The 15137-nt window shown below is 41.3% G+C and overlaps 1 protein-coding gene across 1 annotated transcript in view; it reads right to left on the bottom strand.

Moving 5' to 3' along the window:
* The window catches only part of LOC116222760, a 58259-nt gene that overhangs the window by 32771 nt on the left and 10351 nt on the right, over positions 1-15137 (bottom strand). The window contains exons 5-7 of the mRNA XM_042703269.1: positions 3114-3270; positions 1995-2149; positions 1473-1624 (exon numbers count right to left, since the gene is read on the bottom strand). Of these exons, the coding sequence (XP_042559203.1) occupies positions 1473-1624; positions 1995-2149; positions 3114-3270 (464 nt within the window). The remainder of the gene's footprint in view (positions 1-1472; positions 1625-1994; positions 2150-3113; positions 3271-15137) is intronic.

Below are 15137 nucleotides of genomic sequence, written 5' to 3'. Positions count from 1 at the left end.
CTGCATGTACACATATAAACAACATCATGTCACCAAACATGACTTGAAAGTGCAGATTTTGGGGACTTTAAAAACAACTTGAAGAGCCATTTGAAAATTTGTAAAAATACAGAATACAGAATAAATCTGTCAGTCAAGAAGTAATTTAGTAAAAGCTGGATAAAAAGCATTTTGATAAAATCCAGCGCAAACAGACAAACTCGGTCAACATAAACTCCTCAACAAACCAACAAAGCTTCAAACCCTAACGTCTGTCTCCTCTTTAACGTCTTTCTCCTCTCAAATATCTCTCACATCTGTCTGAGATCCAACCCATCTCCTCTTCATCTCCTTGTGTGTCTGCATGTCTTCATTTCCTTGTGTGTTTGCATGTCTACATCTCCTTGTCTCTCTGTGAGAGGGTGTCCTCAGTCAGGGGGTAGGGGGTGAGGTCTATGGAGAGCACACGACTGGAGATGGTGTCCCCAGACTGGAGTGGCAGAGGAACAACAAACGTCAAGCAGAGAAGGACAGAGAGAGAAACAAATACAGATTAAAGTCGGAACTGGGTGTTTGCATGTGGGTACAGTAGCCGTCTATGAGTTTGTCACATGAGCATATGTACAGTATGTGTATTGCAATGAGTGTATATTTCTGAGTGTTTGCATGTATGTCCTTGAGTGTGAGTGTGTGTGTGTGTGTGTGTGTGTGTGTGTGTGTGTGTGTCTTACCTCAGAGTACACACCCAGCAGTACGTCTGCTCTGGAGTAGAACTCCTCCTTGAGCGAGATGACGATCACCTGGAAGTTCTCCCTGCACTGCTCCCTTACGAACCCTGTCACCTACACACCACCAGGGGGCGATGCAACACAGTCCACACACTTCAATATCAAACAGTCTCACATAGCCTGACGTACAGTGCAACACAGTCCACACACTTGAATATCAAACCGTCTCACATAGCCTGACGTACAGTGCAACACAGTTCTCTTTACAGAGCCCAGTGCCTGAAGACCCCCCCCCCCCCCAAACCACTAGCCTCTTGAATGGATAGTGAAGATCTTTGGGAAACAGAGAAGAGGTGGGTCTTGGGAGGGAAAGCCCACAGACATACAGACATGGCCTTATTAGATTTATTTTCTCCAAGTACACTTCTATTCCACAACATCAACTCCTGACTGTGGACTCAAGTGTGAATGAATGAAAAATATCAACTAATGAATGAATGGATGAATGAATGAATGAATGAATGGGCCGGGCCTTGCCTTGCCGATGTTGGTGTTGTCAAGAGCGGCATCCACCTCGTCCAGCACGAAGAAAGGAGCAGGACGGAAACTGGCAGAGAAGAGAGAAGGTGAAGAGTCAGGCCATAAACTCACTTGTAAACCCTAAACTCACTTGTAAACCCTAAACTCACCTGTAAACCCTAAACCCACCTGTGAACTCTAAACTCACCTGTCAACCCTTAACTCACCTGTGAACTCTAAACCCACCTGTGAATGGCAAAGACGAGAGCGAGGGCGGCGATGGCCTTCTCCCCCCCGGACAGGTTGTCCATGGCCATGAAGCGCTTGCCTGGGGCCACACAGTTGTAGCTGATGCCGTCCAGGTAAGGCTCGTCAGGGTTCTCTGCACTGAGGATAGCCTGACGGGAAAGGAGGAGACACACACACACAAAACAAAACATAAGCAGAGACAGACAAACATACAGAAAACACACACATACAAAGTACACATTCACATAAATCATTCGCATCCACTTCTATGTCTATGTGTTTGGTCTGTGTGTCTGAGTATGCATGCATGCATATTTTTGTTCTGTGTGTGTGTGTGTGTGTGTGTGCGTGTGTGTGTGAGTGTGTGTGTGCGTGCGTGTGTGTGTGTGTGCGTGTCTGTGTGTGAGTGTGTGTGCGTGTGCGTGTGTGTCTGTGTGTGAGTGTGTGTGTGTGTGTGTGTGTGCGTGCGTGTCTGTGTGTGAGTGTGTGTGTGTGTGTGTGTGTGTGTGTGACACTGACCTGAGCGCTGGTGTTCCTGCACATCTGTTTATAGATCTGGTCGATGGCCACACACACATGCTCGAAGCACTGGCTGAAGAGACGAAAGCGGTTGGCTTTGACCTGCTCAAACTCATGATTACGCCGACGAGCCATGTTGGTGCTCTCCTCAAAAGCTGCAGCACAAACACACACACACACACACACACACACACACACACACACACACAGACACACACACAGAGACACACACACACACATACACACACACACACACACAAACACACAAAATCATTGTTTATTATTTATCTTTCATTAAACTAGTGAAGGTCAACAAAGGATGACTCTGAAACCTCTGCAAAAGCAGAAAGACAACTTTGTGCACACTGTGTGTGTGTGTGTGTGTATGTCTCTGTGTGTGTGTGCACGTGTATGTGTGTATCAAAGACTGTCTATCACAGTCTTGAGGCTGTCCTTGATTTCCGTGATCTTCTCCAGGGCTTTGAGGTTGGGACATTCATAAAAAATCATGTGTGTGATTACTGTGTGTGTGTGTGTGTGTGTGTGTGTGATTACTGTGTGTGTGTGTGTGTGTGTGTGATTACTGTGTGTGTGTGTGTGTGTGATTACTGTGTGTGGGTGAGTGTGTATTTACTGTGTGTGTGTGTAATTACTGTGTGTGTGTGTGTGTGTGTGTGTGGGTGTGATTACTGTGTGTGTGTGTGTGAGTGTGTGATTACTGGGTGTGTGTGTGTGTGTGTGTGTGTGTGATTACTGTATGTGTGTGAGTGTGTGATTACTGTGTGTGTGTGAGTGTGTGTGTGTGTGTGTGTGTGTATGCGTGTGTGATTACTGTGTGTTTGTGTGTGTGTGTGTGTGAGTGTGTGTGTGTGATTCCTGTGTGTGTGTGTGTGATTACTGTGTGTGTGTGTGTGTGTCTGTGTGTGTGTGAGTGTGTGTGTGTGATTCCTGTGTGTGTGTGTGTGATTACTGTGTGTGTGTGTGTGTGTGTGTGTGTGTGTGTGTGTGTGTGATTACTGTGCGTGTGTGTGTGTGTGTGTGTGTGTGTGTGTGTGTGTGTGTGTGTGTGTGTGTGTGTGTGTGTGTGTGTGTGTGTGTGTGTGTGTGAGAGAGACATACCGTCCACCACAGTCTTGAAGCTGTCTCTGATCTCCCTCATCTTCTCCAGGGCTTTGAGGTTAGGCGGCTCTGAGCGCTGGATGACTCCCTCCAGAGAGGACAGCTTCTCCCTCAGGCCCTGCAGCTCCTTCTCCACCTCCCCCTCCTCACCCAGGGCCTGTCACCACAGAGAGCAAACCACTTAAACCTGTCATTTGACAGCTATTATAAAACAAACACAACATGGAGCTTTCAATCAGTAACTAATTTCATAGAATGATGTGAATTAGCAGGCCTTATTGAGCCACACATACAGTAGTTCCAGTATGGATAGTTCCATACTATTTTCCATTCGAATTCTGCAAGTTGGCCAGCAAGTTTGCTGATGTTTAAAAATGTTTTCCATTCAGCTCTACCGATTGAGTGACAGAAACAGAAAAAAAGTTAATTGTTTTATCATTTAAATTGTATTCTTCTATACTCGCTTTACAGTATACTACAATGCTTAGATCACCCAAGGAAGCAAAAAGTAAAGGGTCAAGCCAGTCATAAAACAAACATATCTTTGAACATTTAATAGGCAATTTGATAGTTATCGAAAACTAACAGTTAATTTCTGACTTACACTGTGATTGAAGGAATAAGAGATACTTTTAATGACCTAACTCTACATCCTACTTCGCTAATTTGCCGATGTCTAAAAGTGGAGGTAGTTGTTTTCCATTCAGCTTGTGTGTAACCAATAGGAGACAAGTAGCCCAGCATTCCAAGCCTCAGGGTGGGTGTTGGGCTGTCAGGTGTCTTGGCTGATCATCTCACCTTGACGCATAGCGTTACCATTTATTTTTTTCATTTCGTTGGGATTTATTTTTGTATATTGACCGGCGGACTATACATGATCCCTTTATAATGCTGCTCATGAGTCATGGTGACATCATTTGGCTGAAATGATATGCCTATATATTCAGAATTTGGGAATATTAAGTAGGGAAAAAACGAACTCAGAGTTGACTGCGGAAATCTGGGAACTTTGGTGCCATTTCCAAACCTGAAATCACAACACTTGGTTGAGAGGTAAGAGTACAATTGCTGTGAAAAAAGAAAAAACGATAGAGGTAAGAGTTTTGCGATATTTAACAATCGTTAAATTGGTTGGTTAAATTAAATCATACTGTTTTACAGCAGGATGGAAACTACGCAAAATAAATTGGCGGTGTGTGAGAGAGCAGGTAGGCTACGGTAAATGGTAGCACAAAAACCCGCGGGCCGAATGCGGTTCGATTACGGCCGCCTGACTCGGCCGAACTCTGGTGTAGAATCCAGGTCCAGGTCCGGGCCGAGTGTGGTGTGTGCTGCATGTTTATGAATCGGACCGCTTCCGTCGCAGACAATAAAACACTCGTTGCCACTCTGCCCGATAGCCTACCATAAACCCGAGTGAGCAGGTGCTGCTTACCGTCGGTTTGATCTGAAAATCTACTCCCTACTAGGTTTACTGCCATTTATGACTTAAAACAAAGTCCTTAATGATTGAGTTGCTAATACAGGCATTACTGTGCTTTAAAAAAATGATTATTAGTTGTGTAAAACTGCAAATAACATTGCCTTCAAATGATTAGACATAACCAAGACACATTTGTCATATGTTATGTTTCATATATAATACAAAAACGAGTTCACTAGTTTTATTATTTATGTAATAAAAAAAAGCTCAAGTAGATATGTAAATGTAGCCTACGTAATTACATGATCAAATATTTTAGAAAATGATTTCTATATTTACAATTTGGCTGTTCTTTATTCTAGTGTCAGTTGAATAGAACTACAAAAATCAACAGGGTTAGGCTAAGCCTTTTTTTTATATATATATTTTTTACTGAAGGTAATTTGTTCAGGTTATGTGCTGTGGTTATCAGTAAATCTTCGGTTGGCCACGGCACATATGGGTTGATGTCAATCTGGGCACAGTATCGGTTATACTGCATTCCTAGCATTCGGAGAACAATGTAGATAACAGTCTAGCACGTCTGCGTCATTGAAAAGGTCCCGCCTTCAAATTCAACGATTTTTTTAATGCTCAAACACATTGATATTAACTCAGCGCTCTGTTTTTCTCTTGGTTCAGTTTAGTCCAGTGAGTTTTGCAGGCATGACATCAATAAAAACTATAACTTATAAATGACAGGACTTTAATCCCGTGTTCGAGGCAACTAGGAACACGTTTTTTCATAGTTCCAACTCTGAGAAGTGCACCGGAACGCACAATATATAGATTAGGCCTATTAATATCGTTACACCCCGTTCTCCTGAAACATGTTGATGGCCAACGTGATCTCCAAAACCTGTTCGTACATATGTATACGAAAATCTTGAAGATACAAATTCGTAACAATTCTTACTAAATCAAGTGAAATTTTGGTATGGCATTATTAACCATGCCCATAATACAACGTGAGTCAACGTCTGTCTCCTCCATATTCCGCCATATTGGATTTTTTTATCTCCCATTCAGTTCCATTGTACCAAAATGTTTGTAATAACTTGTGTTCTGCGTCATGAAATGCAGTTTTTCTGTTATATTCTTACAATTTAACATTGATTTCTCGTTAAAAATGCAATCATAACAAATTTATTTTACATCGTTTGACTTCACGAAGTGTGTTTCTTCTGTCTCAGTCATATTGGAGTTTTTGAGTTCCCCATCCACTTGCATTGTATCAAAATGTAGGTAAAAACCTGTGTTCTGCTTCCTGAAATACAGTTTTTCTGTTATATTCTTACAATTTAACATTGATTTCTCGTTAAAAATGCAATCATAACACATTTATTTTACATCGTTAGACTTCACAAAGTATGTTTAATCACCATTCACTTTGAATGGGGTGACGTCATCCGTTTTGTTGTACCAAAATATGTGTAATTAATTGTGTTCTGCTTCATGAAATACTGTTTTTCTGTTATATTCTTACAATTTAACATTGATTTCTCGGTAAAAATGCAATCATAACACGTTTATTTGACATCGTTAGACTTCACGAAGCATGTTTAAGATCAGCATTCACCTCCTCATTCACTTTGAATGGGGTGACGTCATCATTGACCTTCGACCTTTTTCTGCTTAGATTTTTTTTTTAAACTTACCGAGAAGTAGACACTGCACACTGTAAACCTCGTTATTGTAACTGAATAATATGTCTGAGGGGATTTGCGAGGTGTATGGGCCCATAGACATATATATATATATATGTCTATGTATGGGCCAGCTATGTTAGCTGCGTGATTGGTTGTTGACCTGTCAATCTCACTATAAACGTTTCCGAAATATGTGTAATTAATTTACTGAGGTAACTAGGGTGAATTTTCACCTATCAGTTACAGTTTTTTTTTCGAGAGGTTAGATTTGATATTGATATTGGCTTGATATTGACTTGTGATATTGATATATGCACATAAAAGCATCATCATTTTAACCTCTTCTTCATATGAATGATTCCTTCACTGACCAAGGCTGTTAAACCACTGACTACAATTCAATAAATGTATATAGTGCAAGAACAATACAATTGTCTCCTTAGAGGTGGTAATAGGGGAGGGGAAACAATCAGGAACACGGCAGAAAAAATGGTCAGACCAGGTGAGATCATTGCTGATATTCACCCCCAGGAACCTGAAGCAGCTGAACTTTTCCACTTCAGATCCGTTGATGTGTAGGGGGGTGCGTGCTCCACCTCCTGCCGCCTCCTAAAGTCCACAATCATCTCCTTAGTTTTGCTGATGTTAAGAGTGAGGTTACTATCCTGACACCATGTTGTCAGGGTATCAACCTCCCCTCTGTAGGCTGACTCGTCCCTCTCAGTGATGAGGCCCACAATGGTTGTGTCATTAGCAAACTTAACGATGAGATTGGAACGGTGCGTTGCCGCACGTCATGTGTGAACATCATGTGTGAACAAGGAGAACAGGAGGGGGCTGAGCACACAGCCCTGGGGGGTGCCTGTGTTGGTGATCACTGTGGCTGAAGTACGGTCACCGATTCTCACCACCTGTGGCCTCCCCGTCAGGAAGTCGAAGATCCACTTGCACAGGGAGATGTTAAGTCCCAGGTCCACGAGCTTGGAGACGAGTCTGGAGGGGATGATGGTGCTGAATGCTGAACTGTAGTCAATAAACAGCATCCTCACATACGTATTCCCTTTGTCCAGGTGGGAGAGTGCGGTGTGTACGGTGGGGAAGATGGCATAGTCTGAAGACCTGTTGGACCGGTATGCAAACTGCATAGGGTCCAGGGTGGGGGGCAGTGAGGAGCAAATGAATTACTTGACTAGCCGCTCAAAGCGCTTCATGATGACAGAGGTCAGTGCTACCGAGCGATAGTCACTCATGCAGGTGACCTTAGTGTTTGTTGTGGCGAGACTGAGTCCCACACCTTTTCTTTCAATCAGAAGACAGGAGACTGGATGTAGAAATCTGGAGGTTTATTATTGTAATCAATAAGCTACAATAAGGAGATGGTCCATGGATTAGCTCGATCTCATTGTGTGAACGTTTTGCATGCCATTTTAAGGCCTGTACATCGTGGGGTGTGTTCTATCTGGCTGTTTGCCCAAACCAATCAGAATTAACTATTCCCTCTCCTCTAACTCCCCTGAGTACTCCTGTGTGTGTGTGTGTGTGTGTGTGTGTGTCTGGATCCCCTGAGACTCCCTGACATCCTCTGAGACCCCCTGAGACCCCCTCCTTACCGGGGGTTTCCTGAAATGTGTGTCGTGACTTTATTGCTGACTTGCTAACATCAGTGAATCATGTCTAAATTACTGCTTCCCTCCTAGTCTGCCCTTACTAAAGTGAGACTTTCATACTGATGAGTTGATCCATGTTCATCTTAACATAAAAAATATCCCACATGTTCTTAGGCACAGGGACGGTGCAGTTCCTCTTGAAGCAGGTGGGAAGTACAGAGGCTGAGGGAGAGGTTAAAGATGTCAGTGAGGACCCCTGCTAGCTGGTCAGCACAACCCCTGAGGGCCCTACCTGAAATGGCATCAGGGCCTTGTGAGGGTTGGTCTTTTTGAAGCAATGCCGGCAATGCTCGGCTACAGCTAATGTAGGCACACCACTGGCTAGGCCATCAGGTAACTCCACTGCAGGGGGGGTCACTTCTCAAAGCCTTGACAACACAGCACACTCAGGGTCACAGGCATTACCCCACAAGGCCCAGTAACATAGACCTTTATACTGTAAGTCTTTGCTACTTCCTGTTCTCACCCCCTGCCCCCACAACAGCTAAAAGGACTAACAGGACTAGGGTGGAGTCCAGCTCTGAGTCCAGCTCTGAGCCCAGACGCATGTGGAGTGTACTAAGAGCCATCACAGACTACAAAGGGAGGGGTTGCAGTGAGACCCAGTCCTCTGTCCTACTACCTGACGAGCTGAAAGCCTTCTACACTCGCTTTGAGAAGTGACCCCCCCTGCAGTGGAGTTTGCATACCGGTCCAACAGCTCTTCAGACTATGCCATCTCCCCCACCGTACACACCGCACTCTCCCACCTGGACAAAGGGAATACGTATGTGAGGATGCTGTTTATTGACTACAGTTCAGCATTCAGCACCATCATCCCCTCCAGACTCGTCTCCAAGCTCGTGGACCTGGGACTTAACATCTCCCTGTGCAAGTGGATCTTCGACTTCCTGACGGGGAGGCCACAGGTGGTGAGAATCGGTGACCGTACCTCAGCCACAGTGATCACCAACACAGGCACCCCCCAGGGCTGTGTGCTCAGCCCCCTCCTGTTCTCCTTGTTCACACATGATGTTCACACATGACGTGCGGCAACGCACCGTTCCAATCTCATCGTTAAGTTTGCTAATGACACAACCATTGTGGGCCTCATCACTGAGAGGGACGAGTCAGCCTACAGAGGGGAGGTTGATACCCTGACAACATGGTGTCAGGATAGTAACCTCACTCTTAACATCAGCAAGACTAAGGAGATGATTGTGGACTTTAGGAGGCGGCAGGAGGTGGAGCATGCACCCCCCTACACATCAACGGATCTGAAGTGGAAAAGTTCAGCTGCTTCAGGTTCCTGGGGGTGAATATCAGCAATGATCTCACCTGGTCTGACCATTTTTTCTGCCGTGTTCCTGATTGTTTCCCCTCCCCTATTACCACCTCTAAGGAGACAATTGTATTGTTCTTGCACTATATAAATTTATTGAATTGTAGTCAGTGGTTTAACAGCCTTGGTCAGTGAAGGAATCATTCATATGAAGAAGAGGTTAAAATGATGATGCTTTTATGTGCATATATCAATATCACAAGTCAATATCAAGCCAATATCAATATCAAATCTAACCTCTCGAAAAAAAAACTGTAACCCTATCGAAAAAGGACATAGTAGTGCACATGACCACGTAACATGCTTCTTGTGTATTATTATTCCTCATAGTCATAATAATAAAATTAGCAGATTTTGTTCAATTTTTTCTCAATGATGGTCAAATAATAGTAGTTAAAAATGCACTATTTCGCTAGTTTAGATTTATTTTCAGTATTTCCCATGAATGAAAAACAGTGAGCGTCTAGCAGCGATTATCATAGACATGCATGTATGTTTATACAGTATCCATGGCGATTATAGCTTACTATCGAGATTCTAAGTAACATCGAGACAAAACTTTTTCTGCTACTTCACGTAGACCATAAACCTCTGAATATAAAAATGACTCAGTGAAATCGGGTGAGAAATGTAAACGCTAGTGTTTTTTATTCAGAAAAACACACAGCTCCTCCTCCTTCTCCTTGTTACAGGCCCAGTCTTTACCTGTACAAAATGGCGTAAAAACGCGTGTACGTCGCTAGCAAGTCAATGGGGCGTCTGTCTATGGTGGTTACGGAAACGTTTAAAGTGAGATTGACAGGTCAACAACCAATCACGCAGCTAACATAGCTGGCCCATACATAGACATATATATATATGTCTATGGGCCCATACACCTCGCAAATCCCCTCAGACATATTATTCAGTTACAATAACGAGGTTTACAGTGTGCAGTGTCTACTTCTCGGTAAGTTTAAAAAAAAATCTAAGCAGAAAAAGGTCGAAGGTCACTGATGACGTCACCCCATTCAAAGTGAATGAGGAGGTGAATGCTGATCTTAAACATGCTTCGTGAAGTCTAACGATGTCAAATAAACGTGTTATGATTGCATTTTTACCGAGAAATCAATGTTAAATTGTAAGAATATAACAGAAAAACAGTATTTCATGAAGCAGAACACAATTAATTACACATATTTCGGAAACGTTTATAGTGAGATTGACAGGTCAACAACCAATCACGCAGCTAACATAGCTGGCCCATACATAGACATATATATATATATGTCTATGGGCCCATACACCTCGCAAATCCCCTCAGACATATTATTCAGTTACAATAACGAGGTTTACAGTGTGCAGTGTCTACTTCTCGGTAAGTTTAAAAAAAAATCTAAGCAGAAAAAGGTCGAAGGTCACTGATGACGTCACCCCATTCAAAGTGAATGAGGAGGTGAATGCTGATCTTAAACATGCTTCGTGAAGTCTAACGATGTCAAATAAACGTGTTATGATTGCATTTTTACCGAGAAATCAATGTTAAATTGTAAGAATATAACAGAAAAACAGTATTTCATGAAGCAGAACACAATTAATTACGCATATTTCGGAAACGTTTATAGTGAGATTGACAGGTCAACAACCAATCACGCAGCTAACATAGCTGGCCCATACATAGACATATATATATATATATTTACATTTAGTCATTTAGCAGACGCTTTTGTCCAAAGCGACGTACAAGGGAGAGAATATTCAAGCTACGAGCAATAGAACCTGGTGTAACAATAAATAAATACTACTTTACATTAGAAATATAACAAAATTAAATAAAAAGAAAGAAAGAGTGCAGAAGTGTAACTGCTGTAATTGCAAGTTAGGCACTAGTCGAAGTATATATAGTATACAGTATATATATGTCTATGGGCCCATACACCTCGCAAATCCCCTCAGACATATTATTCAGTTACAATAACGAGGTTTACAGTGTGCAGTGTCTACTTCTCGGTAAGTTTAAAAAAAAATCTAAGCAGAAAAAGGTCGAAGGTCACTGATGACGTCACCCCATTCAAAGTGAATGAGGAGGTGAATGCTGATCTTAAACATGCTTCGTGAAGTCTAACGATGTCAAATAAACGTGTTATGATTGCATTTTTACCGAGAAATCAATGTTAAATTGTAAGAATATAACAGAAAAACAGTATTTCATGAAGCAGAACACAATTAATTACACATATTTCGGAAACGTTTATAGTGAGATTGACAGGTCAACAACCAATCACGCAGCTAACATAGCTGGCCCATACATAGACATATATATATATATGTCTATGGGCCCATACACCTCGCAAATCCCCTCAGACATATTATTCAGTTACAATAACGAGGTTTACAGTGTGCAGTGTCTACTTCTCGGTAAGTTTAAAAAAAAATCTAAGCAGAAAAAGGTCGAAGGTCACTGATGACGTCACCCCATTCAAAGTGAATGAGGAGGTGAATGCTGATCTTAAACATGCTTCGTGAAGTCTAACGATGTCAAATAAACGTGTTATGATTGCATTTTTACCGAGAAATCAATGTTAAATTGTAAGAATATAACAGAAAAACAGTATTTCATGAAGCAGAACACAATTAATTACGCATATTTCGGAAACGTTTATAGTGAGATTGACAGGTCAACAACCAATCACGCAGCTAACATAGCTGGCCCATACATAGACATATATATATATATATTTACATTTAGTCATTTAGCAGACGCTTTTGTCCAAAGCGACGTACAAGGGAGAGAATATTCAAGCTACGAGCAATAGAACCTGGTGTAACAATAAATAAATACTACTTTACATTAGAAATATAACAAAATTAAATAAAAAGAAAGAAAGAGTGCAGAAGTGTAACTGCTGTAATTGCAAGTTAGGCACTAGTCGAAGTATATATAGTATACAGTATATATATGTCTATGGGCCCATACACCTCGCAAATCCCCTCAGACATATTATTCAGTTACAATAACGAGGTTTACAGTGTGCAGTGTCTACTTCTCGGTAAGTTTAAAAAAAAATCTAAGCAGAAAAAGGTCGAAGGTCACTGATGACGTCACCCCATTCAAAGTGAATGAGGAGGTGAATGCTGATCTTAAACATGCTTCGTGAAGTCTAACGATGTCAAATAAACGTGTTATGATTGCATTTTTACCGAGAAATCAATGTTAAATTGTAAGAATATAACAGAAAAACAGTATTTCATGAAGCAGAACACAATTAATTACACATATTTCGGAAACGTTTATAGTGAGATTGACAGGTCAACAACCAATCACGCAGCTAACATAGCTGGCCCATACATAGACATATATATATATATGTCTATGGGCCCATACACCTCGCAAATCCCCTCAGACATATTATTCAGTTACAATAACGAGGTTTACAGTGTGCAGTGTCTACTTCTCGGTAAGTTTAAAAAAAAATCTAAGCAGAAAAAGGTCGAAGGTCACTGATGACGTCACCCCATTCAAAGTGAATGAGGAGGTGAATGCTGATCTTAAACATGCTTCGTGAAGTCTAACGATGTCAAATAAACGTGTTATGATTGCATTTTTACCGAGAAATCAATGTTAAATTGTAAGAATATAACAGAAAAACAGTATTTCATGAAGCAGAACACAATTAATTACGCATATTTCGGAAACGTTTATAGTGAGATTGACAGGTCAACAACCAATCACGCAGCTAACATAGCTGGCCCATACATAGACATATATATATATATATTTACATTTAGTCATTTAGCAGACGCTTTTGTCCAAAGCGACGTACAAGGGAGAGAATATTCAAGCTACGAGCAATAGAACCTGGTGTAACAATAAATAAATACTACTTTACATTAGAAATATAACAAAATTAAATAAAAAGAAAGAAAGAGTGCAGAAGTGTAACTGCTGTAATTGCAAGTTAGGCACTAGTCGAAGTATATATAGTATACAGTATATATATGTCTATGGGCCCATACACCTCGCAAATCCCCTCAGACATATTATTCAGTTACAATAACGAGGTTTACAGTGTGCAGTGTCTACTTCTCGGTAAGTTTAAAAAAAAATCTAAGCAGAAAAAGGTCGAAGGTCACTGATGACGTCACCCCATTCAAAGTGAATGAGGAGGTGAATGCTGATCTTAAACATGCTTCGTGAAGTCTAACGATGTCAAATAAACGTGTTATGATTGCATTTTTACCGAGAAATCAATGTTAAATTGTAAGAATATAACAGAAAAACAGTATTTCATGAAGCAGAACACAATTAATTACACATATTTTGGTACAACAAAACGGATGACGTCACCCCATTCAAAGTGAATGGTGATTAAACATACTTCGTGAAGTCTAACGATGTAAAATAAATGTGTTATGATTGCATTTTTAACGAGAAATCAATGTTAAATTGTAAGAATATAACAGAAAAACTGTATTTCAGGAAGCAGAACACAGGTTTTTACCTACATTTTGATACAATGCAAGTGGATGGGGAACTCAAAAACTCCAATATGACTGAGACAGAAGAAACACACTTCGTGAAGTCAAACGATGTAAAATAAACGTGTTATGATTGCATTTTTAACGAGAAATCAATGTTAAATTGTAAGAATATAACAGAAAAACTGCATTTCATGACGCAGAACACAAGTTATTACAAACATTTTGGTACAATGGAACTGAATGGGAGATAAAAAAATTCAATATGGCGGAATATGGAGGAGACAGACGTTGACTCACGTTGTATTATGGGCGTGGTTAATAATGCCATACCAAAATTTCACTTGATTTAGTAAGAATTGTTACGAATTTGTATCTTCAAGATTTTCGTATACATATGTACGACGGCTGATTGAGACCAGGCTGTGATGGCTGGCAGGGACGTGCACAGGAGGGGGCTAAGGTTGCTCGGGCAACTGCCTGTTTGCCCTCCTCGACTGAAATGGCCCCTCCGAAGGAAATATATATATTTTTAAAATAGTATTATGGCTGCAGAACTTCATGTATGCCCAGCTAAAATAATCGCGGAATAAGCCTCCAGGGGACGGGGGCGTGGCGGCGTCGACAACAATTAATGTGTTGTCCCTTTTTTCCAGGTGCACGTCCCTGATGGCTGGAGTAGTTAATTGCTCAGTCCGAGCCACTTCCTTTGGTTTTCCCTTTACAGAGCCAGGACTAACTGGAGGGTTTTTGTGAGTGCACATAGCCTACACAATAGACAGCAGCAGGATTGGAACGAGGAAAGGTGTATTGCATTGTCATCAAGGATAGCATCTGCCAAGTTTAATGTAGGTCTTCTATAGGCTTTGTGACCTTGGTAAGAGTATGGAACACTAGCTTTCCACTGAGCCATTCCAAACAGTCACGTTTTGATAATGGCACATAACAGTCAGTCTACATCTAGCCTACCTAATAATTATAATAATAATACAAACATTTTAAAAACAAAAGGTGATGCTCCAACATTAATCTTTACCGTTGCTTGCACCACCATTATTGCCTGTCCTTGAATTTAAATTTTCTGGGAACGACAACACCAAATGAATATAACCTGCAGTACACCACATCTCCAAAGGTGGCTCTAAAACACCAACACTAACTAAATTGCCCAATTATGGCAAAAACTGTAAAACTGATTTTTCGAGTCCATTACACCGGCAAACTCCATGGAAGACCACCCACTCCTTATGTAAATACAAAGGGCTCATTCTAAACTAACGAAAACAGGATTCCTAGTTACAGGTAGTTATGCACTAATGAAAACATAATTATGAATACTATAGGTGGATGTTCATGTCGCCAAGGATGAGTATTGGGCACTCATGCTCAGGGATTAATGACAGCAGGGTGTCCAACTCATGAACGAAATCACCTAGTTGTCCTGGTGGACGGTAGATAACAATCACA

The sequence above is a fragment of the Clupea harengus genome, chromosome 2 (genome assembly GCF_900700415.2).
Source record: "Clupea harengus chromosome 2, Ch_v2.0.2, whole genome shotgun sequence".
NCBI classification, from domain to species: Eukaryota; Metazoa; Chordata; class Actinopteri; order Clupeiformes; family Clupeidae; genus Clupea; species Clupea harengus.
This window is presented reverse-complemented; position numbering and strand designations above follow the sequence as displayed.